This window comes from Hibiscus syriacus, unplaced genomic scaffold (assembly GCF_006381635.1).
Source record: "Hibiscus syriacus cultivar Baekdansim isolate YM2019G1 unplaced genomic scaffold, ASM638163v2 tig00116951_pilon, whole genome shotgun sequence".
NCBI classification, from domain to species: Eukaryota; Viridiplantae; Streptophyta; class Magnoliopsida; order Malvales; family Malvaceae; genus Hibiscus; species Hibiscus syriacus.
Genome location: NW_024063482.1, coordinates 4370349 through 4395479, shown reverse-complemented (window position 1 = coordinate 4395479; position 25131 = coordinate 4370349). Strand labels below are relative to the sequence as shown.

Sequence of the window (25131 nt, the reverse complement as noted above, 5' to 3'; positions counted from 1 at the left end):
CTTTACATGTCTTTTTAATCCTTGAATAAACGAAAATCAATAATTGCGATTAATAGTAAAAAATAAAGATTATTTTACAGGAAAAAATAAATTGTACTCAAATCCAAATATATATGTGTAATTAAAAAAGTGTAATTAAGGGGGAGAGATTTGAGCCATCAACATCAAAGTTGGGTTGAATAGAATAGGGTGAAGGTGGGACATGAAAAATCTTAACATTGATACCAAGAATTTGTTTAGATTTGAAGCAAACTTTTTGGGACAAATTATTCAACAAGAAACTATTACTAAAATAAAATAATGACATTTTATGATAATTGTGTTAGTCAGTGTTGAAGGTTAGGTCTATATCGTTGGTGCAATGATCGACAATGATGCATCACAATTAACTAGAAGTTCACGGTCCATGATTCTTTTTGAAATTATGAAGATTTTTTCATCCTTACATTTATTTATTTTTTAAAAAAATTAAAATTGATTGAATTTTACTTCCATTGATATTGTAATATATAAGAGTTTGCCGATCTGAACTTTTTTTTTTTGTTGCTCTTCCGTTTCTAAGGCCTCACATTGACTAATCCAGATCGACTCGCGTTGGTAGGTGGGTCTCCCAGTAGGGATTTTCTACATACACAATAACTCGAACTAGATACCATACTGAAATAACATCAAGCTGCTAAGCACTTGAACTAATCATTGTTGATGAATTTGAACGTGTTTAAGTGTATATTATATTTTAATTTATAGGTAGGAGTGAATCTTGATAATTTAGGCATTAAGTTTTAAAAAAAAGACGTATTTGGACATCATACTAAAATTGTATGAAAAATATAATTATGACTCTAATAATCAGTTGCAGATCCATGTTATGAATATAGTGGGCAACGGTCCACCTTCAAATTCAAATTTCTTTAATAGTATTCAATTTCTTTTGTGTTAATTATTCATTTTATTGTTTGTACACACTAAAATTTTATTTGTGTCCATTTACATACATAAAATTTATATTATTAATATATATGTGTACATTCTCAAAAAAAAAATTATAGATTCGCCATGCTAATAATTACACTCAAGTTTAATTACAAGAAATTCCAATTCTCTATGCATGCTTTATTAACAAAGTGTAAGTATATCTTAATTTCCTGTCACATTTGATTGTTCAACTTATAATGAAACAATTATATAAATTTTAATTTTCAAATGATATTAATTATAAAATTGAAGAGTGTAATTACGTACATAATTATATTAATTTTCACATATCCTATAAGAATCGAATTGAGTAGGTCTGTAAATGAACTGAACGTTCAGCGAACCGTTCATGAACCGTGCGGCGGGAAGTTCGTTTTTGTTCGTTTATTTATTAAATGAATTAACATAAACAAGATTTTGCGTTCGTTTAATTAAATGAACGAACAGGAACAAATGACTCGTTCGTTCATTTATGTTTGTGAACGTTCGATTATATGTTCGTTCGTTTATGTTCGAACAAAGGACAAGTTGAATATGTTACGAAGATTATTGAAGTTGTTTGGATTTCAAGAAGATTGTTATGTTGAACAAATTAATTTTATGTATGTTTTTGTTGTATTCGAACAAATTAACTCTAAAGTTACATGTTATATTAATGAATTTTAAGTTGTTATTATTGTTGTTTATTTTTTTTACATTCATTTTTTGTGTTCGAATAAGTTTTTTTGTGTTTGTGTTGTTCGTTTATGTTCATTTATTATGTTCGTTTATTTTCGTTCGTTTACATTTGTTTATTTTCGCTTATCATTTAAATAAACGAACATGAACAAACTATATTCCTTAATGAACGAACATGAACAAAAAAATTATTCGTTTATGTTTGTGTTCGTTTATTTATTAAATGAACGAACATGAACATACCTCCGTTCATGTGCGTTCGGCTCGTTTACAAGCCTAGAATTGAGTAATTGAAGGCCCCCTGTTACACAAAAGTCAATTAAACCTAAATCATAATAGATATGACTTTTCAAACACGTCCTTAAAATTTATATTTTTTTATTCAAAACTAATGTTACAATTTATGGTTTAGTGTTTAAGTATATAATGTTTAGGAATTATTTTATAAAAATATTAAATAAAAATTTAAATCCATATTAGGAATGAACTATATAAAATCTAAATAATAAGTTTCTTACACCATTTTAGAGTTCATAATTCAACAAATGAAAGCTTTTGTGACAAATTTAAAAGCGGTTATTGTCACGAATTGCCAATATACCCATTATTCACGGAGTCAAGTCATTGATTCTATAATAAGATTTAGACGCCTAACATGTTGATCCATGGGTTGAACAAAAGGAATTATTAAGATATGAGGTTCCAACCTTTCAAAACAATCAAACAAAGGTATAACATTTTAAAATTTACTCATAAAGGTCCATCATCATGAAAATATTTTCCAATAAGAGTTCTCATTTAAACATATTTGATAATGTTAATTTTTTATTAGATCTTGTTATATCGTCGGAGATAGCTTCCAAAAACATCATATTTGTTCACGAATAGACCTATGATAATTTCATATGATTTATAAGATTCAAACTCGCTCTAATTATTGTAAACATATTATTTAATTTAGCTTATAGATAGTAATCGTTATCATCGGTCTGATATCATTCGTCCTATGACCATAGTGTTTACACTCGAAGAAAGGTTGAAAAAAAGAGAGATTCAACCTTCTCTCCCCTAGCTTGAATCGAAATTATTCGTCTTCTCTTCCACGCTACATTTCTCCTCTCAATTCTTATAGAAAACTATTGATTAACAACTATCCCTAAATTAATCTGACTCTCCATCCAAATTAAAATGAGTGAATCGTCAACTATAGATAAATTGTTCTCATAATAACTCGTCCTTTGAAGATATAAATGATATGATGTGAGTGGAAACAAGTGTGGTCGACATCGTGTTTGATTTGCAATATTTGAGTGGACGTGTACAATGAGTTTTCCCTATCGATTTCCCTTCTCACATCATACATGTGAATACATTTAATGCACCTTCACAATTTCTAACCATGAATGACAAGTCAAATTTGCAGACCTATCATTACCATCTTAAATTACAAAAAGCTTCCAGAAGATTGCAGATTCTCTTTGTTGAATGGCCTATCTAATGAAATATATATTAAATCATGACATGCAATATGATGGTACTTCATTTTAACTTGATTAAGATTTAATTTTTAAACCCTAAACCCTAAACACAAACAGTAAGCATTGCATTTAGATACAATCTCAAAGGAAGATGGAGGCGAAAGCCTCGGATTTTCAATCCAACTCATAGCAAAAAAATTGTCTGATTCAACAAGCAATTTATGAGAATTAGATCACGTTAATGAAGAAAGAACCTGGCAAGATTCCCAAATTGCAGTCAGTTCAGCCCTTAAAGGATCCGATATTCCAATGGATTTTGAAAAACGAATGACACATAGACCATTGTGATCACGGAGAATTCCTTTGATATCTGCATGACAAAATTTTTCTCGCACAACAGCATCGACATTAAATTTAAGGATTCTGATCGGTGGAGCAACCCAAGAATCGATGTTGGACCTATGCCGATGTTAAATATGTTTTTTTGTCATTAATTAACCTCTTCAAAAAATTTCCAGTAATGAAAAGAGTTAATTTCTGCTATCAGTGATGATTTATAAAGATGTTCAAACGTTTGGTTTGACCATCGAACCGATCAAATTTCCCAAACTCAAATTGATTGAATTTTTCTTTCTTTAATCGTTAACCGGACTAATTTTTTTAAAATCATTAATCGAATCAAATAAAATTTCATTAATTCGATCGGTAGTTGAATTAACCAAAATTTTTATAATTTTTTAGTTAAGTTAGTTTGAGTTTAATAAATATATTTATTATTTTGATTAAAATTTAATTAGGTCTTGACAATTGAATAGATCTAGTGTGGTTAAAAGTTAATTGAATAAATTTCAGCCATATATTTTCATTCATCCAACGGTCCTAAATCCGTGTAAAACTAAATAGTTTTACATTATGTAAGTTGATCATAATCCTATATATAATATATAATATTTTTTTGTTATTTCGATGAATTAATCAATTTTAAACCAAATTAACCTTTAACAAAATATGTAGTGAATATTTCTCTGAACAAGATTCTTCAAAAATATAATTATTGATTGATTGGAATTAAACAAATAAATTTTCTTTTCTTTATATTTATTCTTTATTTTTTTAATATTTCTCTCTAATTGCAATGGACTCATAGCACTGCTTCGATATAACGACACTAATATTTTCAAATTATGGCCCAAGGAGCCCACAAACGCATAATTGTTCATAAGCATAATTAAACGCATAATTTTCTTTTAGAGATACATATAGGACAGATTAGGGCTACCCTAACTACCATAACAGATCTCTGCGAATAAATGTGGCAAGGCTGAGCTTAGATCAGGATGAACAGCCACATCCTCCACACTGTTGCTGCCACTGTGATGCTTTTGTTTTGCTTGACTTGAGATTGACATCCACTATGTCCTCTTGCTTTGTTCAAGAAAGTGTTTCCATTTTTATTAACTCAATTTTTACTCGATTTGATCGAATACTTATCCTAAACCTTGGCACTAGTTTCAATAAACATAACATTGAGTCCGCCAGCCTTGGCTTCTGTTTCCTCTACAGAGACGTGCCTGTAAAATTGGGAAAACTTTGTATCACTATGTTCCTTCTTCAAACAATGCCCATCTGTTAATGCCAGTGCGGATTGTAGTCCACAAGTTCTGTTTTGTTCCTGACAAGCACAATGATCAGGGATTGATTTAGAGGAGAAGTCAAGACAGTCGTCCCTAAGTTCTTTGATCTATCCTGTCCAACAGTATTCCTAAAATCAGGGATGGACTTAGAGAGAGAGAGATCGTCTTCCTCTAAAAATTACAAATTTTTATATATTTTAGATATTTTATTTGTATTTTTAATTAAAATTATGTTTTCACTACCTCTCAAATTTTACAAGTTCTTACCTATTTAAAATTTTATAAATTCACTCCTCTTAACACAAAATCATGAGTCCGTCCCTACCTAAAATAACGATCAAGCCTAAAAGGATCGAAGACGCGGATCTTGTCAAAACATTTACGAAAAAGTTATCGCATGATTATCACTGAATAGGAACAAGAAGCGTGCAAGAGAAGCTGTTCGATGATTACAGCTTACATTCACCATAGGAAATGGTATTACATTTGTGTTACACCTGTTCTAGATTTACTCCGTAAATTAAGTTGTATCTCATTGTCATTTTTTCGATCATCGAAGTTTTTAGAGCTTATAAAAGGTTTTAGAATTCAATATAATCTACTATACATTAGTCATATTTATATGTCATACCAACATACAAATAATTATCATGATCTTAGGTTTGACAAAAATACTAAAAATCGATATATAAATTATCATATAAGGTTGAAAAAAATATTTATGATCTTTTTTCATGTTATTTATTATCTTCTTCAGTTTATTAGAATTACCGACAATTATTCTCTATCTAAATAAGAAATAGTGAATCATTAAAATTTGTGACTTTCTCCCGTTAACAAGCTCCAAAAGAAATCAAAGCATACACGGTTAGTCACCCTATCACCAATCATTTATCCTTTTTTCATTTCTAATTCTATCTCATATTCCCCCTTTCTACTTCCACTCGTTTTTCTTACCCACCCAGCATCAAGTTATCCTTCATTTTTCAACCATTTATTTTTGTTCTCAAGCTAATCTTGAAGTGAATGGAAGAAGTGATAATTTAGGGACTGAAATAGAATCTTCTAAAATTTAGAGATTAATTTAAAATAAGTCAATTGAGGACCTCTTACCCAAATAACTAAATATATATATATATAAAAGATGATTTCTGAGTGATCAGTTTACTAGTGTCCGTTACTATTGAACTGGTCTCTCGCGGGTTAACTTAGCACATTAGTTTGATATCAAATTATGGTTTGATCCTTTTACTATGTCCAAATTAAAGATTTAGTCTTTATATTTAAATGTTACATAATTTAAATCTTTATTTTTATAATCTCATTAATTAATTTAAATATATAACAGAGTTAACCATTTTGATTATCATGTTGTTGTAAATACTTTTTAAAACACCACTTTCATCATAAAAAATCCATATCAACATGATGAATATTATGTTAATATTTTAACCAAATTAGTTATTGAATATTTAGACTGAAATTATATAATTGAAGGACTAAATCGTGAATTTGACATATATGATGGATAGAAGAAGCACGTGCACACCGCATGATCACCAGGTTGCCTTATTTTAACTAGCCTAAAAATCGATAAGGCTAATTCACTGTTAGTTGCTAACAACAATCGCAGCAAATAGAAAATGGCATTAAGAGCCGCCGTACTTCGCCAACTTCGGCTCCCCGTCCAAACCCTACCGGCGATCGGATCAAGGCCTCAGTCCCAATGGAGTTTCCTCCGGTTGTTCTCATCGCACGACGATCACCTTACTAAAGAAGAAGTAATCGACAGAGTCCTCGACGTTGTCAAAACCTTCCCCAAAGTCGACCCTTCCAAGGTCATCCCTTCTTTACTCACTTTCATTTTTCATAACACTTTTTTTTTCTGACCCAATCTTTGAATTTTATGTTTCGTTAGTTGAATGCTTAGAAAGAAATGATTTTGCACTTACTTGATATTTGACCCGATTTATAATTGGTGTATCAGATTTGGTTTTATTTCCCTCCGTTGTATATTTGAGATCGATTAGGTACCCTTTTCATTGGTTGATCTGATGTCTTTGTTTGGTTTTCTTGGAAAAAAAGTGGGTAATGAAAATCGGTTTAAAATTCGAAGATTGCTTTATATAATACATTGATTGCATTTGTTTTGTGGATTGTTTAAGTGAAACTTCAGATTCATTGTCTCAATAGGATGCAATTTCAGTAATAGTATTAACTTGAAGCTTGCATTTGGAGCTGATTCTGCATTCTAGATTCGGTCAAAATTGTAGGGTTGTACAAGTGTTAACTGCTAAATTCGAGTGGGGTCTTGATGGATCATTTTCATTTTATGATTGTCATAACTTGGAGATAAACTACTCAATGGAGGTAACAACATTTTACTTGTTTTCTGGTTTTATAGATGAATGTACTTATTTTAGGGTAGATGGTAACGATTTCTGTGAAAGATGTTAGCTTTTGTTGAACCAAGTTCTCTTACAGCCATGTGCATAACATCGAATATGTGGGCATAATTCGTTACTAAGAGTAGGAAGCGAGTGCATTCTTGGTGACATTGAGTTTATCAATTCTTGTCTTGTCTATATAAAGATGGGTTTTAAATCTTTATTCTTCTTTTATTGATTATGTGATATCTTGACATTGTAATGCTATAATTATATTCTAGGAGTAAAGGGTGCAAAACACCATTGACTATCTTGTCACTTCTATTTTTCATTTTCCTTTTGAATATCACGAGTAACGTAAAAGGTATTGATCTAGGGGGTTATCTTATGCCTCTATATATGTTCCACTGTTATCCTTTGTCTTTTGTTTCCCATCGTTATGCTAGTTTCTTGTATTTATTTCCACACAAAAAAAAAACTTAACTGTTGTGGTCCAAATGCATGGAAAATGTCATTCCTTATGCTAGGAGTTAAAACGAATACTTGAAAAAAGACTTACTGGGAACTGAATCATCTTTATCGATCACTTGCAGGTGACACCTGATGTTCATTTCCAGAAAGATTTGGGGTTAGATAGCTTGGACAATGTGGAGATTGTCATGGCTTTAGAGGAAGAGTTCAAGCTGGAAATTCCAGATAAGGAGGCCGACAAAATTGACTCTTGCAACCTTGCTATCGAGTACATATATAATCATCCAATGGCTGGTTAATAGTAATGATGTTTGTTTCTTGTTTGAATTTTATTTCGGACGAAGGATGACATCTCCTGCTCTGTTTTTGTTCAACATTTAGGCGTTTGTACGAGTTTACCGTCATAACGAGGTTAAGACCAATGATCTGAATCTGTGTTTGGTGCAGTACTACCTAAACTTGTTTATACACCAAACAACAACAGATTTCAGTTTGCAATAAACATCTTGCATTGCATGGATGTTATCTTACCTTTCAAAATTACTCCTATATTTTCTTTTTCTATTGTCATGATATATTGTTTGCACTTGTCTTAAACTTCTTCCCTTTGCCAATGCATTATTCGTCAATATTTATGAAATTATGGAAGTTACTCCTTCCACAGAGGGATTGACGAAGTGATTGTCCTAGCTTGCATCCTTTTTTTTTCTATTGAAATAAGAAATGTCCATTCCAGTAGCATAAATGGAGTAATACTTCTTTCAAGCATTGGATTTCTAGATTCAACAAGTGATTGGTTCAGATATTACTGTTAAACATTGGATTCCAAGCATTGTCTGTGATCAGAGAGAGTATCTATTATGTTGTATGTGCCATCATTGCTTTCCCACACTATTGGAAGGGAAGGGGAAAATTTATGGGTTTTCAGCCTGATTTTGAAGCTTAATATTAAAATCAACAGGTTTGGACTCTAGGGTGGATCTAGAATTTTATGTTAAGGATGAACATATAGAAATTTAAGTTAAGGATGAACATATAAAATTTTAGGAGGAGAAAATATATTATCGATAGAAAATCAACTTTTTGAAGATGATTTGATCCATCTTGAATTAGGGCACTTGATCCATCTCGAATTAGGGCACTTGATCCATCTCGAATTAGGGCACTAGGTTATGAGTATATACTATAAAATGTTAAATTATTCACACATATATGTAGTAATATATCTATTTTTCAATATTATCGCCCTTTTAAAAACCATTCTCATATAATGAGCGCAATACATAAAATGAGATAACATTAAATATATTAAAATGTTTAATATTTTTAAGTTAATAAGAAGAGAAAAGTTTAGAGTATAAATTAAGTATATTTAGATATTCAATATTTCTTCAAATTAACTAATAAAATAAAATTTAAATAATCCAGACATTACATAAAAAATTCACTTTCATATATGTTCAACCTTTGTCCCATCCAAATATTCGTTAAAAACCCTAAAAATCTTAATATATCATATTTAAAAAAAAGTAATTATGAAAATTTTCCTGTGTGGATAATTTAGAATAACACGTACACAACCTTAAAAGTCATCATGTCTCATGCAATTTGCTAGTATAAATTCTGTGTGGGTTTAATAAAAAGAAACTATTTGATATGATGTTAATATTTTAAAATTTTATAATATAATTTAAGAATATCGATTTTTAAAAACCAACTTCAATTTGAAAATTACATTTTTAAAAAATATTGATGCCTGGATGAAAGATTCAAATTAAAACCAATAAAACATGTAAGAAGCATATTTAATATATTTTTAAAAGTAGAAGATGGATACTAAAAACAGATAAATAAATAAAATAATGTAAATCACAGTCATTTACGTTGAACAAACAGGAGCAGAAGAACTTGAGATATAAACAACAGAAGGAACTGAACAATAATTAAAAGCTGAAAGCAAAAGGTCACCTATGCAATAATAATCCTCATCAATCATGTGTCTTCCCTTTGGTTTTATTACACTTTTGTGTTCAAACTTTATTTCCTTGGGTTGTCACATTCCTTGTCTAAACTCAATTGAAAATGAATCCATAGATGGTCCATCTCTTCTTTTAATTATTCTATTAGGTAAACTGTGGGTTAACTTATATAGTATTTCTATCATTTTAATCTTGGTATAATTTTAAAATCTAAATATTTATATAAAATCAATTCCAGTTATAAGTAATTGTTCAATATTTTGAACTACAATAGATCATATAAACATTCCATATCATCTTTAAATTAGTGACAAATCGTTTAATTAAATTCATTAAAATTAACATATGTTTTCAATTGTTTACTTTATAAGGCAAAAAAAAAAAAAATATAATCTAATACTCTGCTAAATTTGAAACAAACTCCCAACCTAATACTTAGCTAAGCTAACTACTAATTTATTGCTTCAAGTATGTCTTGCCTTTCCCAATGACATCTAAATGGGGAGAGTGACCGGATTAAATTATCCATCTACCCGTCCCGTACCCAATAAGCAAATAAATAAAATAAAGGGTAAATTACAAATTTGATAACTAAATTTTACTATATCTCTTATTTCACTCATTGTATTTTAAATCTTTTTAATTTTCTCACTTAACTTAATACATTAGATTCTTTTGTCACTCAGCCGCTTTCTCACTGACAACGTTATAAATCTTTCTATTTTTTCAATTATGTCTCTATTTTACCTAATAAAATCACATATGTGTGTGTGTGTCAGATTAGATTAAATCCAGATTACCCTAGAAAATTAGACTAAATTTTAAGTCAGGTAAAACCTTTATAAATTCAAATTGAAAAAGGTTACGAGTGAAATGAAATAATGCTCAAATTAAATTCATGATAATTGAAAATTCGACCCGACCATGCACATCCCTAATACTACATGTATCATTATTAAATAAAATCACTATCAAAAAATATAAATCAAATAATTGATTAATAAATCAAATATAAATAATTATATTACAAATGTGTAAATCAAATAAGCAAAAGAATATCAAATCCATTCAAATGTTTTACATCCAATCAAATGCTTATTATTGTAATTTTCTCCCTCTCTTAACCATATAATCAATAAGATATTTATATAGTTTGATGTGAACTATATATGTCACTTATCTATCCGTTTCAATGATGTAAATAAAAATTATTCTCGTCAAATTATATATAACCACAAAAATAAAGAATTTTTTATCAAATATTTAACGTTATTATGTTCTTAAAATCTCAAACTAATATGAAATAATTTTATACCAATCGGTTCAAGCGATTAATGACATCGACCCCGAATTCACAAATATTTTATAGATACTCTATATTTGGAGTGTAACCATTTAGTATAAAAAAAATGTTATATTCCATTACTTAGTAGCGTTAGATTTTTAGGGGTGTTTGGTTCAAGGATTGTGAGATTCCACATTCTCATGTTTGGTTGGCTGAGAATCTCATTCCCGGTAATGTTTTATTACCAATAGTAGATTTTTTTTGGTATATTACCGAGAATGTCATTGCCTCCCTTCCCTTAGGTATTGTAACATTACCGGCGTTTTAGACTAAATAAAGTTCAGGGGTTAAAATTTTTTTACCCTTTCATTAAATCTTTTTTATATTTTTAATTTTGTAAAAAAATTATATAAATATTATGAATTTAATTTTTTTAAAGAAAATATATAAATATTTTACAATTTGTAATATTATACAAATATATAATAAGGACAATTTGGTCAAATATACATTCCAATAATATTTTATTCCTTTAACCAAACACGATAATATTACATTCCTGCTAAACCAACCAAACACAAAATACAACATTCTCAGTAATCCTATTCCCTGGTAATCTTTTATTCCCACTGGTAATCTTACATTCCGTGAACTAAACGCACCTTTAAGGTCTAATGTGAGCCATTGATGGTTAAATTTTATGATCATAGATCCGCTCCGCCTCTCTCTACCCTATTAACAAATAAAAATAATAAATACACCCTTATTCTTTCTAGTGCTATCAAATTGACCAAATTACATATCAAAATCAAAGTTAAGGAAAAATACATTAATTCAACATCGAGATTATGTGTTTTAAGTTAAAATTAAGATTAAAATTTATAAATACTATCAAAATATAAAATGATAAAACAACTTTTAACACTCTCGCTATATAAAAAATTAACGTGAGATATCCAAGGTTAAATGTGGGCCATTTAAACCAATTTTAACTCGCTACATAAAAAATTTATGGGGAATGGGTTGTAAATACTATCTCTTCCCTGAATTCTACGTGCTTTATCTACAGAGGGTAAAAGCAAAATCACCTGCACTGAGGAATTTTGCTATGTCCACTCCATTTCTTTTAACTTTCTGAGCACTATCTCACGTACGAATTACGATATTCCCGATCCGGAAAAGAGTGGAATGAGCAAAAGGTAGAGTAAGGTAAACTAATCAATACGAAAACCAGAAAACGGCGGACATGTCCCTACGTCAAAGTTCAAATTCGATTTTTACCATTATACCCCTGAGAACCACCGGAACATTTCGCTGATTTCCTCGCCGATGCGATTGGCTTCCACGTCATACTCTCCGACGGTGCCTGCGATATCGCTTCGGCGACTGCTCCCGGTAAAGAACCTGCCAGAACTACGAAAAGATAACGCACGAGACGATAACGAAGAAGAGAGCCTATCGACGTATTCCTTAAGCCAACTCCTTCCGGTAGCTACCTCGGCGGCCAGGCTTGCTTCCGAAGCTGCCTCAGCTCCGGCGAGCTCTTCTTTATCGGACACGTTTCTTTGATGCGTTTCATTCCTGGTCACCTCTGTTTCTTCCTCTATTATGTAATCAAATGAGCCGATGGAGTAAGACCTTCTTTGCTCACCCGATTCAGAGCCTGGTTGTCGTCGGAGACTTACCGAGCCGATCTCGAGATGGAAACTATCGGTGCGGCCACTTGCGATCGGTTCAGCCGCATTAGAGGATTGAAGCAAGGACTTGATGAGATCCGACTCGGAAGCAAACAGAGGCGAGCGGCATAGAGGACAAGTCTGATTCCAACTAAGCCACGTATCAATGCAATGAGCATGGAACGCGTGGCAACAGAAAGGGAGCAGCCTCAGTTGATCCTCCGGTTCAAACTTCGACAAACAAACAGCACAATCTCCGGTCTTCGAATCATTATTGGAGCGGCGAGTAATGGAAGAGAGAGTGAAAAGAGGAAGAGAGAGTGAAAAGAGGAAGAGAATCAAGAAACAAAGCCGTCCGCGATTGCTCCGGACTGACACGGTGGTTGTGGTGGCTGGAAGCAGAGGTAATGATAGTAGAAGTCGACGAACGAGATAAGTGACGCAAGCAACGCTGATTCAGATGCCACAAAAAAAGACAAAGAGAAACCGAAACAAGCAGCGTAACGGAAAGGATCAAAATTATTATTATTATTATACTCGGCTTCGCACCTTCAAATGAAGAAGACGAGGCATGCGACCGTTCACTTCCACTATTTTCTCCGGCGGTTCCAGGTACTCCGATTACGCCGTATAACAGAGGCGGCGGCGACGACGACATTGACGCCATAGAACTGTATGGGCTATGGAATGAGAGATATTTGAGAAGGAGAAGGTGGTTTTGTTGGGTTAATTTTGAGACAGCATTTAATTAAAATAAAGTACAAAGGAGAGGGGCAGTAAATGGGGTGTCGCAGAATTTAAAGACGCCGCACAGAGCGAGTTAACTCAACTGAAGCTCCACCAAACTAAACTTGCTTCATCGAACCAACAGCTGGCCAATTCAATATCGAATGCGGTATAGGTAAGGTATAGATTTATTTTGAGTTACTTGCACATGATGTACCCTATGATTTCATCCTAAATTGTTTTCTCAATTTTAAAATGTTCTATATTAGTGCTTAAATTATGATATCATTTTAAATTAGTCTCTAAACTTTAAGAAATTCTTTATCAACTTTCAAATTATCATCGTCATAGTATTATGATCATTCTGTTAACATGCTATTAACTCTTCTTGCTTTTTAAGGTCTTGAGAATTTTTTAGAAAGTAACAGGTTCCATTCTCTAGACCTTCAAAAAATAAATTAATGTAACACATGATAACAAAATGATTGAAATAAAATGATACTAATGGTTTGAGGGTTGAAAATTATTTTAAATTTGAAGGACTAGTTAAAAATAAGGTCATAACTTAGGGATTGATATAAAATATTTTAAAACTTAAAGATTATTTTAAAATAGATCCATAATTTGGAGACCGTACATGCAATTATCTCATTTAAATTTTTGTATTCTAATAATATCGTTTAAAAAAAAATTGCTAACTCAAAAGATTACCATTTTCCTTTTGTTTTGTTAAAGTATAATATAATTTTCTATGAGAAAATTTAACTTAAAATATCAATGTAACAAATAATAATACGTGTTTAGTTTTCCAAACATCTTACCTTATATATTATATATTCTAATATTTTAGTATCAACCATGTGACTTTAGTGGTAAATGAATTGTTATTATTCTTTGAAGTTCTGGGTTTGAGCACCGACAATGCAAGTGATACGAGCAATGAATGTCAAATGGTTGAGTGTTATCTTTAAACATATACTATCTTGTACTTATCCTAGATTAATAAAAAAAAAATAGAGTAACTACTTATACGTTAACAACATAATTTTTTTTAAAGGGATAATCACGAATAAAATTTCAGAGTAAACACTGTTAATTATATAAATAACCAACCGGATAAAAAATCAAATTTCAAGATAAGCATATTCTCACACTTAAAAATCTGTAAATCCATCATTGTGTAACAATCCTGTTGATTGAAAATGGAATGTCAATTGTTACAATTATATCTTTGTTTAGGAATGAATTAAATGGAGGTTGAAAACTATTGCCCTCCTGAAAATGTTAAATTTTCATTTAATTCAAGTATTATTTTTTATATTTTTATTAATAATTTAATTTTATATCTATAAAAAATTATACCTTTAAATTTATAATAAATTTTCTTGAAAGTTTACCCCTAAAAATAAAATTTTGAGTATGCGTTATGGTACTAATAAATTCAAAGGAAAGAAGTTGTAAGCATAAGATATGGGATGGGTAGAGGATTTGATTTTGGCATGTGATCATTCTCATGAGCCGTTTGTTTAGTTGAATTATCATTCTTTTTATCATGTGCTTATTCAATTAGTTGACGTTGGATGATACCCAAATGAATTATTATTGAATATTATGCACAAAAGTTGCATACTAAAGCAGGGTATAGCATCAGATTGAAGGAATAATAGATACCTATGTGGCTACACATACAATACAGGCTACACATTAAAAAAATTTAGTGAATGAACCATTATTCCAAAACTATTATAAACACAACGTGCTTTTTTTTCCCTTCCGGTTCTCAAAGTTTCGTTTTGACTAATTCGGAACGATCCAGGTCGCACACTTGACTGTGATGGGTGAGTCTCCCAACAGAGAATTTCTGCACACACAAGGACTCAAACTCAAACTGCTTAACACTTAAATCAACCCCTGTTAGTAACACAACGTGCTTTCGGGCATGTGATATGGGGATTTTTTAATAGTATAAATTGATTATAAGATAGTATTTATTTAAAAAAATTTGTTAGTTATTGATAGCATATGTTATGTAGACGCAGTTGTTCAAACTCATAACCTTAAAATTAAATAACACTCCCTTTAATTACCACTAACACCACTCAATAAGTAATGTATTATTAGGATTTGAATTTTCATCTTTGATAATATAAATTTATTTTAGAATAAAATATATTTCAAATTATTTGATTATATATTTAATTAAAAATAATTACTTTTTAAAAATATAATCTAATTACTCAATTAAAATATTATTATAGATATATCTTTGGACATTAAAATTAAAATTAAAATTTAATATCACTTAATATAATTATAATTATAATTTTTAAAATTTATATATTTTTATTAATTTTATCTTAATTTAAAATAATTTAATAAATTTAATTTTTTATTTTAAAATTGTATTAACGATACCATAAACCAAACGAGTCCATATCAAAGCAATAGTTACATAAATATTTTTTTTGTATAAAACAACAATCAATTATTGTTAAATTGTTATTATATAAAATAATAATATAAAATAATATAAAATTTTATGAAAGAAGAACAAACAATTCATGATAAGAACAAAAACTAAATTATCAGAATTTTTAAATATGGAGGGTTAAATTTTTTGAATTGTTAAGATTTAGAATCAAATAATCAATTTGATTTAATGTACAAATTTTTTAGACTAAAATTATTATTATATCAGGACACACTATTATTTCGTCTAATATTTAATTTATATGTAATAATATTTTAATTAAGTTACTATATTATTATTTTTTTGATTAATTTGGGATAAGTACAATGTAGTATCTGTTCAAAGATAACTCTCAACCATTCAACATTGATCACTCATACTCTTGGCATTTCCAGTGCTCAAACCCGAGACTTCAAGGAATATCAACAATTCATTTACCACAAAGGTCACAGGGTCCGTGCAAGTTACTATATTATAATGTTTTAAAAAAAGTACTCATTTATTATAGAACATATAATTAAGTGACATGAAATGTATTTTTTTGAATAGTCTGGGGTAATTATTAGTATATGTTAAAAAAATTAACCAAATGATAATGTATACGCACCCTGCAGACGGAGTTGTTTGAGTTCAATACCTCTAAAGATAACAACATTCCGACTATAATTGTGCCGACGGTTTTATAACTAAGGTTGAGATGTAACTAAATATATTATTTCCCCGTTTCTTGCCTAATAAACAGGGTGAGTTGATTTTAGTTCACCTACACCGGCGGGACTGTCCTGCCGGATCTAACAAGTAACAACCATCTCTTTCGACTAATGATATTTAACCAAATAGGCTGTTTTTTTTATTCTTGTAAAAGAGGTAAATATAAAACACGACAAGGAGATGGTGGATTCATGGAAGAACATGTACAAATGGTGTTGTGTACGAGCAGCATGTTTTGCATCAGAAAACATTAAACCTTTGGATCCACAAACCCTGAATGGCACCCATCTCATTTAAAGCTCTCAGAGTTTTTATTGCTTGACCACCCAATGTTGAAAATTAAGCCCCCAACAAAAGAAAGGGGAAAAAGGGAAGATTTTAGCCTTCTCATTCTCTTCTTACTTTGCTTGCACTCGTGGAATGTCCTCTTGGGATCCTTAATGTTTGCTCCCTTTGTGTTTTGATTTACACTTCTAACTCTCTTTGGATTTCTTTTAGGTTAATTCTTATATGTCCCCTTGGGGGAATGACACTAACAAGATGTCGGTTCTACAGTTGAAAGTAGATTTTTGTAACTAACGCATGTTATGTCGAATAATAAATAATTTGATGTTTTTTTTAAATAAGATCTCCGATTCAAATATTATAAATGAAAAAAAAATCATCATAGAAAGTTTTGTTCCTCGTTTAAAAATTTGAGCCAACTCAATTCATTGTGCATGTAATAATAATATATCACCCTATGCTTATGGTTACTGCTCTAAAGATAAAACTAATTTTTCATCTTTCACTATAATAAAAGGTGGGGGTTTTTTCTTCATTCTCCAAGACCACACATCAAAGGATCCATTTGTTCTAAAAACTCTGGTCATGGTTATCAAATTTGATATAAATGTGGATTATTTGCGACTCTCTATTTAAATTAAAAAGGATAAATCGTATTAGAAGATTAATATTCACGTTATCTATTAACACGGTTTTAAATAAACATAAAGTGTAGGTAAGCATGAGACAAAAGAAGAATTGTATGGATTTGGATTATTGTGAGGAATGGTAGATACTTTTGTGGGTTGATTGGGACTTTGGACCAAACAATCAAGTTGATAAGGCAATGTGGGGGATATGTTGTAATTTGGTTGGGCGTGAAAGAAATGTCAAGAAAGGAAATGAATTTGAATCACTCACGCTTTGTTCAGAGCAAGTAATATATATTTGTAATTACTTTGGCAATCCTTGGAACCAATAAATTTTTGGTTGTGGAATCATTTCTCTGAGGACGAGACTCCATTTATGAAGACTTTGTCATTTTATAATGCACATATCCCTTCCTTCTTGTCTTTGCATCTCCCTTTCTCATTTTATTATTTTTTCCATTTCACTATTCTTCTTCATTGATTTATTTAAATCTAATCGTCTGTGGGAGTTTTAAATGAAAATATTTACTTATACTTTCAAGAGGTGGTTGTTGGATATAAGAAGCTTATACTCTAATCCCACGTTGACTGAAAATTATAGTCAACGAGTTAAGGAATTTTTACAAAAATACTATAGACTTAATTGCATAAGAGGTTTTCAATTTATGACTACACTCTAAATCGATACAATTTTCAATCATTTTTATATAACTTCCTAAACTATGGTCTTATTCTAAGCTAATCTCTAATTTTTAAACCGTTTCGTACCAAACCTCAAACAATGAATATCATTCTATTTTAATCATTTTTATTAATGGAATAAAAAATTATATATTTTTAAAGGTACTGAAAATTAAGCTAATAAAAAATTAATATATCTTTAGAACTAATAAAATACTTAGGTCACATATACAATTCCTAGGACCTTGAATGATGAAAATGAAATAATATTGAGAGTTTGAAGATTAACATAGAATATTTTAAAATTTAAAGAACAATTTAGAATGGTATTATAGTTTGTGGGTTAATATATAATGTTTTAAAATTTAGAGACTAATTTAGAATAAGGATCATAGTTTAAAGACCACGTATACAATTATCTCAAAAATAGACCGCAAAATTAAACACATGCGTATACGCGTGGTTTCTGACTTGTGGATTAGTTCCTCTAAATTGTAACAATGGGATTTCCATAAAAATACATAAATTAAAAACCAAAACCAACAGAAACTTCATATAGGGAATACACCCTCAACACTGTGACACTACAATTTCTCCATTCCAAAAGCTATCCTCTCACATGGCGGAAAAAGCCTTCTTCCCACCACCAGATGACCCGGCTGGAATGACCTTTGAGACATTGAACCTCACCGTCTTCGACAACGGCCTGCAAAGTTTATTGATAAATTAATATAGCGGTTAGTAACGATCCCTTTGTGTGGGTGGAAGCAGTGGTGGTGGGGAGGTCAGGGGAACAACGGATACGATAAATATGCAAAGGATAAGATGAAATCAAACAATGAACCTGCATTGTCCAATTATAACGTGGTCTCCTTCTTTAACACAAAAGCATGGGTATATATGAGCTGGGATATTAGAGTGGCGCTTTTCGTATCTGGAAAAAGTTTGTGAAACCACATTTGATGACATGCATGAGAGTTTTTCATACAAGTGCATCACAGTCTTCTGCAAAATATATACCAATATATCTAGCAAGTTAATGAAGACGTTGAAATAAAAAGGATATCTTGCCTTTGGGTATTTCTTGATGAAGTGAAGGCAGTTCCTTCGGACGATAATGGTCCTCACCATTTTCGCACTATGGCAAGTGCCAGCGAGGATACGACCTCTGATAGAAACAGTTCCGGTAAATGGGCATTTCTTGTCAATATATGATCCTTTTTTTTTAATATCAGAATACGTTGCAAATGGAAAATTTCATTCATCCTTATCAGAGTCCACATCAAAGAGATACAAGTATGGAACTACTTGTTGTAGAGGGTTACTGCCTGTGGTTCCTCCTGAGCTAATAGAACTTGAACTCGAACTCGAAGTGTTCCAACCTAAGCGCTGCATGTACACCGCATCATAGGCTTCAATGTTCAAGCCTGAAGCAAGAAATAACTCAAGCTCAGTCACAAACCGATCGGTTCTTGCAAGTAGAAATGGCTTTGCTGCATCAGAAAGAGCAATCCTGAAGTCGTCTTGCCTAGCTTCAGCATTTTTCTTTAATGCACGTGTCTCCTCAATTCTTCTCCAGAATGATTCAATCACACCATATATGTGATGCAAGACAATGTCGACATCTTCCTCCTGCATTAAGGCCTGAAGTTCCCTTTTCAACCAATTCTGAAGCCGCATATTTGATTGAAGATACTTTCGAGATTTCCAGAACCGCAATACATCAAATATGTCATTTAAGATGCCTGGTTCACTGTAATAGCATTGTAATCTATACTTGTGTGATTTTGAGAAGGTGAATCTGTTCTCAAAATCTTGACCTACAAAATGTCGTTGAGAACAGGCTCCATCAAATCCACTGATTATTGAAAAGTTCTCTCTCATGCATAGAGGACATTTTACAGAGGCTGATTGGTCAGAGCTCTTGCCAGTAACCACCCTACTCCAACGTACAATACAGCTGTAACAAAATTTATGGAAACATGCATCGAGATAGGACTCCTCAACCAAGGGCGCAAGGCAGATTGGACATGGATTTGAGTGTTGGTGTGAAGGATCAGACCCGGTTTTCTCAGCTTCTTTCCAGTTGTTCATTGAGATCCTCGGCCGTGATCTCCTCCCCTCAGGCTTCGTGTTTTAGAGCAGAAGGTAATGGATTGAACCCAATATATGTTCCTGACCAACAGTGAAACCTACAACGTAAGTGTCCACAAATCCAAAAAAGTTACGGATACCGCATGGTTCTACAATGAATGAGAGAAATGGACGTGATAGTTAGTAATTAGAGCAGTGTTATATTTCCAGACAAAGACACTGTTTATGCAAAAGCCAAATAAACAGAAACATGTTAACCAAAGACATGGTAACCAAATTGTATCATACGAATGCTAGCCAAATCGAATAAAGGCCAAATGCTCAATTTGGGCCTAAATGTTCTAAGCCCTGAGTGAACAAACCTTTCAAAGTTCTCTATCAAGGACCAAACTTTTTCAAAGCTGCAGAAACAAAGACTTTTATGAATCAAAATGGCCCACTAAGGACCAAACCTTAGTTAATTAAGGACAACTTTTGCAGCCCAAGAAGTCCTTAAATTGAGGATATCTGAAAAGGTTTGGTAACCTGATTCATTTAGGAACTTAAAGTTTGTCTCAAAATGAGAATTTGGCCTAAATTGACAAAATCATTATATCAACAGGGACAAATTATCAGTTTAAATTACTCTTTTAAGCCCCTATTAGTTTTGAAATCAATAATATGAAGCCAGGTCGCCAACTTCTCTGGTTTAATTACTTTTTAAGTCCCTATCAAATTTGATATTAGACAAATTAAACCCTATTCCCCATTCTTTATTTAAATACTTCGCAATTTTGAAGTTAAGCAATATGCCCCCATGGTTTAATCCCAGTTTCATCTCTATATATCAATAAAAGCAACATACCCTAAAACAAATTCCATCTAAAAACTAGTAAAATGGTAATGCCATTCCGAAATTTCAAAAACAAATTAAAAAACCTAATGATAACATACTATTTCGTTTAGTATTCAAAGTCGTAGCAGAGAACAGATAACTCTCATTTCACATTATTCAGTGATGAATACAAGGAGCATACAAGAGGGAAGAAAGAGGAACAAAGCAAGCAAACCTTCGATTGCCTCTCTGGGCGTCTTAAACCCTAACCCAATGCTTTTCCAGAACCGATTCCCGCCCTTCCCCGGCCTCTTTCCTTTCCCAGATTTCTTAGAACTGATAGAAGAATGGTATAATACGGGAATGGTCTCAAAATGATAATTAGCAGTAAGGAATAAACTTCAAAAGAGGCTAGTTTTACCTTAAAAAGACCTTTGGCTGTGGAAAGCCTTCTCCGTCTAATGTACTAAATGGAAAAGAAAGATATAAAATTTGTATCAACATATGAATATCTTAGAGAGGAAAAGGGGAGAGGGAAATGTACACCTGTTCCGCCATGACTGAGGAATGAGGGATTACTCGTTACTGCAAAGACAGCAAAAACCCTAAAAGCAAGCGGCAAGGCTAAGCAGGGAAATGTTACCGCCCTTTATATATATATATATAGCCGTTCATTTGTAAATTCTGTTTTCTGTTTACGGGCTATTAATGGACCGAGTTACAATGAGTCATCGGTGAGTTGCCCATTTTCAGCCCATTTTGGCAATTTCCTCTCCATTTTTCACTTCACAAACACTATTTATCCAGATAAAACGAGTGAGGGAAAAGTGAGTCAAAGAACCCCACATTCCCCGTCTCCGACCTTGCGAGAGCCGAGCGAACCACCCCGAAATCGTTTCGAGAATGTTGCGTCGAGCAATGGGGCTATTGGCCCGACCCATAGCAGCCTCAGGGGCTCGATCTTTCTCCACTGATCTGCCGGCGGCTCAGACCGCCGATGCCATGTTCGTGGAGGCGTGGAACAAAGTGATACCCAACATGGATCCTCCCAAAACTCCTCTCTCTTTCATGCAGCCTCGACCCGCTACCCCTTCCTCCATTCCCTCCAAGCTCACCGTCAATTTCGTTCTCCCTTATGCTTCTGAGTTAGCTACCAGAGAGGTAACATTTGGTTTTCTTTTTCTTTTTGTTTTCATTGCTGATGGTTAAGTAAGGTTGGAGACAGAAAATGGTGGCAAAGGTCAACCCCTTTTTTATGTGAAATTATATTAGTAAGTTCAGTTTGTATTTTGTAATGGTGATTACTTGAATAGGTCTCTAATTGTTCCACAATAATTCCAATTTTGAATATTTGACTTATAAAACTCATATTGGTAAATATTATTGAGATACCGTGCAATGTATCTCTATACTTTACATCGGGTTAGTATTACCAGGACTGCGGATCAGTATGGTAGGCAGGGGCAGGGATGGATAGAGGGGGATGGTGGGGCGGTCACCCCTGAAAATTTCAAATTCTCGTTTATTTTATTTGGATTTTTTATTGATAATCTGAATTGGTAGGAGAAAGAAAAATTGTAGTGTTGCTCTGCAATTTAGAAAACGTTTGAGAAATATCAATTTCTGCTAACAGAGAATTGGGTTACAGATTCTGAACCAAAAGTTGTAGTGGTGCTCTGCAATTTAGAGTTTCTTCTCTAACTTTGTAACTTCAGGGGCTTCTTCACATTGCCTTAGCTGATGACGTGCTTATTTGGTTGTGACTTCTTTCCAAATGGTCATTAAAAATGCAGTGACATTGATAATGGTCACTGCAAAGAGAGTGGGGTTTTGTATTTTGATTAACATTTGCTTCATACTTTACCATCTGCATTTCTCGTTGTTAAGTACTTTCTTGGCATTCTCTGGTTTAAACTTTAAACAGCGTATGTTGTTGGAAAGCTGAATTTACTTTAGCTGGATACTTGTAACTAATTTCATCTCAAGTGACTTTCTAGTATTTGTTGTTTCTTGCTTGTCCATCTTAATCTGGGTACTCGTTTTAGAGCTAGGAGTTAAAGTCATATGACATGCTTGGTTGGTTGTGACTTCTTTACAAATGGTCACTAGAATTGCGGTGACATTGATAAGGGTCATTACAAAGAGAGTGAAGAGTTGTATTTAGTATGAAGAAGCCTATCTGTTCGCATATTAGCTCCTTAATATTCCTGATTATGTTAAGAACTTTTTGTTTTTAGTTTATTTTGTTTTCAAAATTATTGAATGGAACCCCACATAAGTATCACAAAGACTATTATTTTCAGATTTTATGATTATAAATTGCTTTTGTGATATGGAGGTGTGCAACTCAAAATAATTGCGCCCTAACTATCAAACCAGTTGTGAATCTATCACTTATTTATGTCCATAAAAAATGGTGACAATGCTGATATTTGATCAAGTTTGCTAATCTTTTCTGTGACTGAAGTTACTGTTTTTCAAACATTCTTTTTCCATTTCAATCTCTATTTTTCTCTAAAGGTTCCTACATAAAGGCCATTAAGGAATCTCCTGGATTTTCATCTAAATCTGACCTTACATCATTCTTTCTCGATTCGCCACGCACCCAACCATTCCGTGAAGAGTGAGGTGATTAGTTTTTCATGCTCTTTAGCTAAGTTTGAGCAATGTTCAAAATAATGAAGTAAAGCTACAGTCAGGGACGGAGCCACTTGGAGGGTGGGAGGGGCCTTCCCTTGTAGTTTTGAAGCTAAATAAATTAAACCTTGACCCCAATTTTTCAGTTTAAATATTTGTTAGGTCCCTGTCAATCTCAAATATAAGACAAATTAAGTCTTGGTCTCCCATTTTTTTGGTTTAAATAGTTAGGTCCTCATCACTATCAAATTAGGCAAATTAGACCCTTAACCCTAGTTTTTAAATTTTAAATTGGTGGCTTAACAATTAGACCATGACACCCCATTTTATTACTATTTATACCCTTCCCCCCCCCCCCAAACAAAAAAAAGGTTTCATCCTGGTTTTGTCCCTGGCTAAAATATTGTACTATCCCTGCCCTAGAGACCCTTTTGATGGAAACAATGAGGGAGATGTATGAGTTGTCCCACGAATGTCGAGCCTGTGTAACTTGAAACAGGAATGCAACTTTTCACGGTGTTGCTGCGATTATGTTCCAATAAAGGAAGTGAATAAAGAGAAAATAATGATGTCTAAAATCATATACTATATGTTATGATTTATATGGATCACTTGAATCCTGAACTCTCTGTTTCCAGGTTGACATGGTTATTGTACCAGCCACAACCGGACAGATGGGTGTTCTTCCAGGACATGTAGCAACAATTGCGGAACTGAAGCCTGGTGTGCTGTCGGTGCATGAAGGAAACGAAACTACAAAGTATTTCGTCAGCAGCGGTTTTGTTTTCATCCATGCCAACTCATTCGCAGATATAATTGCTGTCGAGGCTGCCCCACTCAATCAAATCGATGCTAATCTTGTTCAGAAAGGACTTTCGGAGTTCACCCAGAAGCTGAGCTCAGCCACAACTGATTTGGAGAAAGCTGAAGCACAGATCGGAATCGATGTTCATAGTGCACTCAACTCAGCTCTCACAGGCTAAAAGTGCCTGTTGCAATTATTTTCATTGGTTAGTGCTCTTCCTTTACATCTATCTCATGGATGCTGATGCTATTCTGAAGAGATATTGTTCTATTTATTTCTATATTGAAAGCTGAACCAATATCTAAATAGATTCTCCTTGGTTAATAAAGAGGAAACTGGATAACTTTATTTGATATATAAATCAAAATACACTAGGACTAGTCGACCAAGTTAGCAGTGTAGTGGTGAAGAGTTGCATTATTTTCGAATCTCGATTGATATCGGGTCGAAGATTCGAATCTCGATAACCCATGGTAGCATAAAAGCAGCAAAGGGAATTAGATATCAGCACTGATATATATATACTTATATAAAATTTAGGTGGTGGAGTATTTGACATGCTGGTTATTGTAGTCCACAGATCACAGGTAAGTTAACATAAAATATGTAAGCTTGGGACTTGAAAATGTACTTACCTTGTCAAACTTTTATATTTCATAATATATAAGAATCATCGTCACTTCAACAACCAAAGGAGAAAGGTATTTTTATTTATT

General features: G+C 32.4%; 3 protein-coding genes and 2 pseudogenes across 3 annotated transcripts; 2 read left to right on the top strand and 3 right to left on the bottom strand.

Annotated features, from left to right (window-relative positions):
• The first annotated feature begins 6359 nt into the window (after positions 1-6359).
• On the top strand, positions 6360-8148 carry LOC120188741 (acyl carrier protein 1, mitochondrial-like). The gene is made up of 2 exons (XM_039192140.1): positions 6360-6603; positions 7746-8148. The coding sequence occupies exons 1-2, from the start codon at positions 6409-6411 to the stop codon at positions 7920-7922; spliced, it is 372 nt and encodes a 123-aa protein (XP_039048071.1). The 5' UTR covers positions 6360-6408; the 3' UTR covers positions 7923-8148.
• Positions 8149-12022: 3874 nt separating this feature from the next.
• LOC120188736 lies at positions 12023-13348 on the bottom strand (annotated as a pseudogene).
• Positions 13349-18595: 5247 nt separating this feature from the next.
• LOC120188739 lies at positions 18596-21531 on the bottom strand (annotated as a pseudogene).
• Positions 19307-21296, bottom strand: LOC120188738. Its single transcript, XM_039192137.1, has 2 exons — positions 21209-21296; positions 19307-20240 (listed from the first exon to the last, which is right to left on the bottom strand). Exon 2 carries the CDS (start codon positions 20157-20159, stop codon positions 19323-19325), a length of 837 nt encoding a protein of 278 aa, XP_039048068.1. The 5' UTR covers positions 20160-20240; positions 21209-21296; the 3' UTR covers positions 19307-19322.
• A 244-nt stretch (positions 21532-21775) lies between the features above and the next one.
• On the top strand, positions 21776-24678 carry LOC120188740 (ATP synthase subunit delta', mitochondrial-like). The gene is made up of 2 exons (XM_039192138.1): positions 21776-22134; positions 24249-24678. Exons 1-2 carry the CDS (start codon positions 21877-21879, stop codon positions 24591-24593), a joined length of 603 nt encoding a protein of 200 aa, XP_039048069.1. The 5' UTR covers positions 21776-21876; the 3' UTR covers positions 24594-24678.
• Positions 24679-25131: the final 453 nt, after the last annotated feature.

Bases quoted from the DNA above. Each gene is read 5' to 3' on its own strand.
- LOC120188738 (XM_039192137.1), bottom strand. From the start codon at position 20,159: ATGAACAACTGGAAAGAAGCTGAGAAAACCGGGTCTGATCCTTCACAC.
- LOC120188741 (XM_039192140.1), top strand. From the start codon at position 6,409: ATGGCATTAAGAGCCGCCGTACTTCGCCAACTTCGGCTCCCCGTCCAA. The intron at 6,604-7,745 runs GTCATCCCTTCT...GATCACTTGCAG, and splicing joins CCAAAGTCGACCCTTCCAAG to GTGACACCTGATGTTCATTT.
- LOC120188740 (XM_039192138.1), top strand. From the start codon at position 21,877: ATGTTGCGTCGAGCAATGGGGCTATTGGCCCGACCCATAGCAGCCTCA. The intron at 22,135-24,248 runs GTAACATTTGGT...CTCTGTTTCCAG, and splicing joins CTGAGTTAGCTACCAGAGAG to GTTGACATGGTTATTGTACC.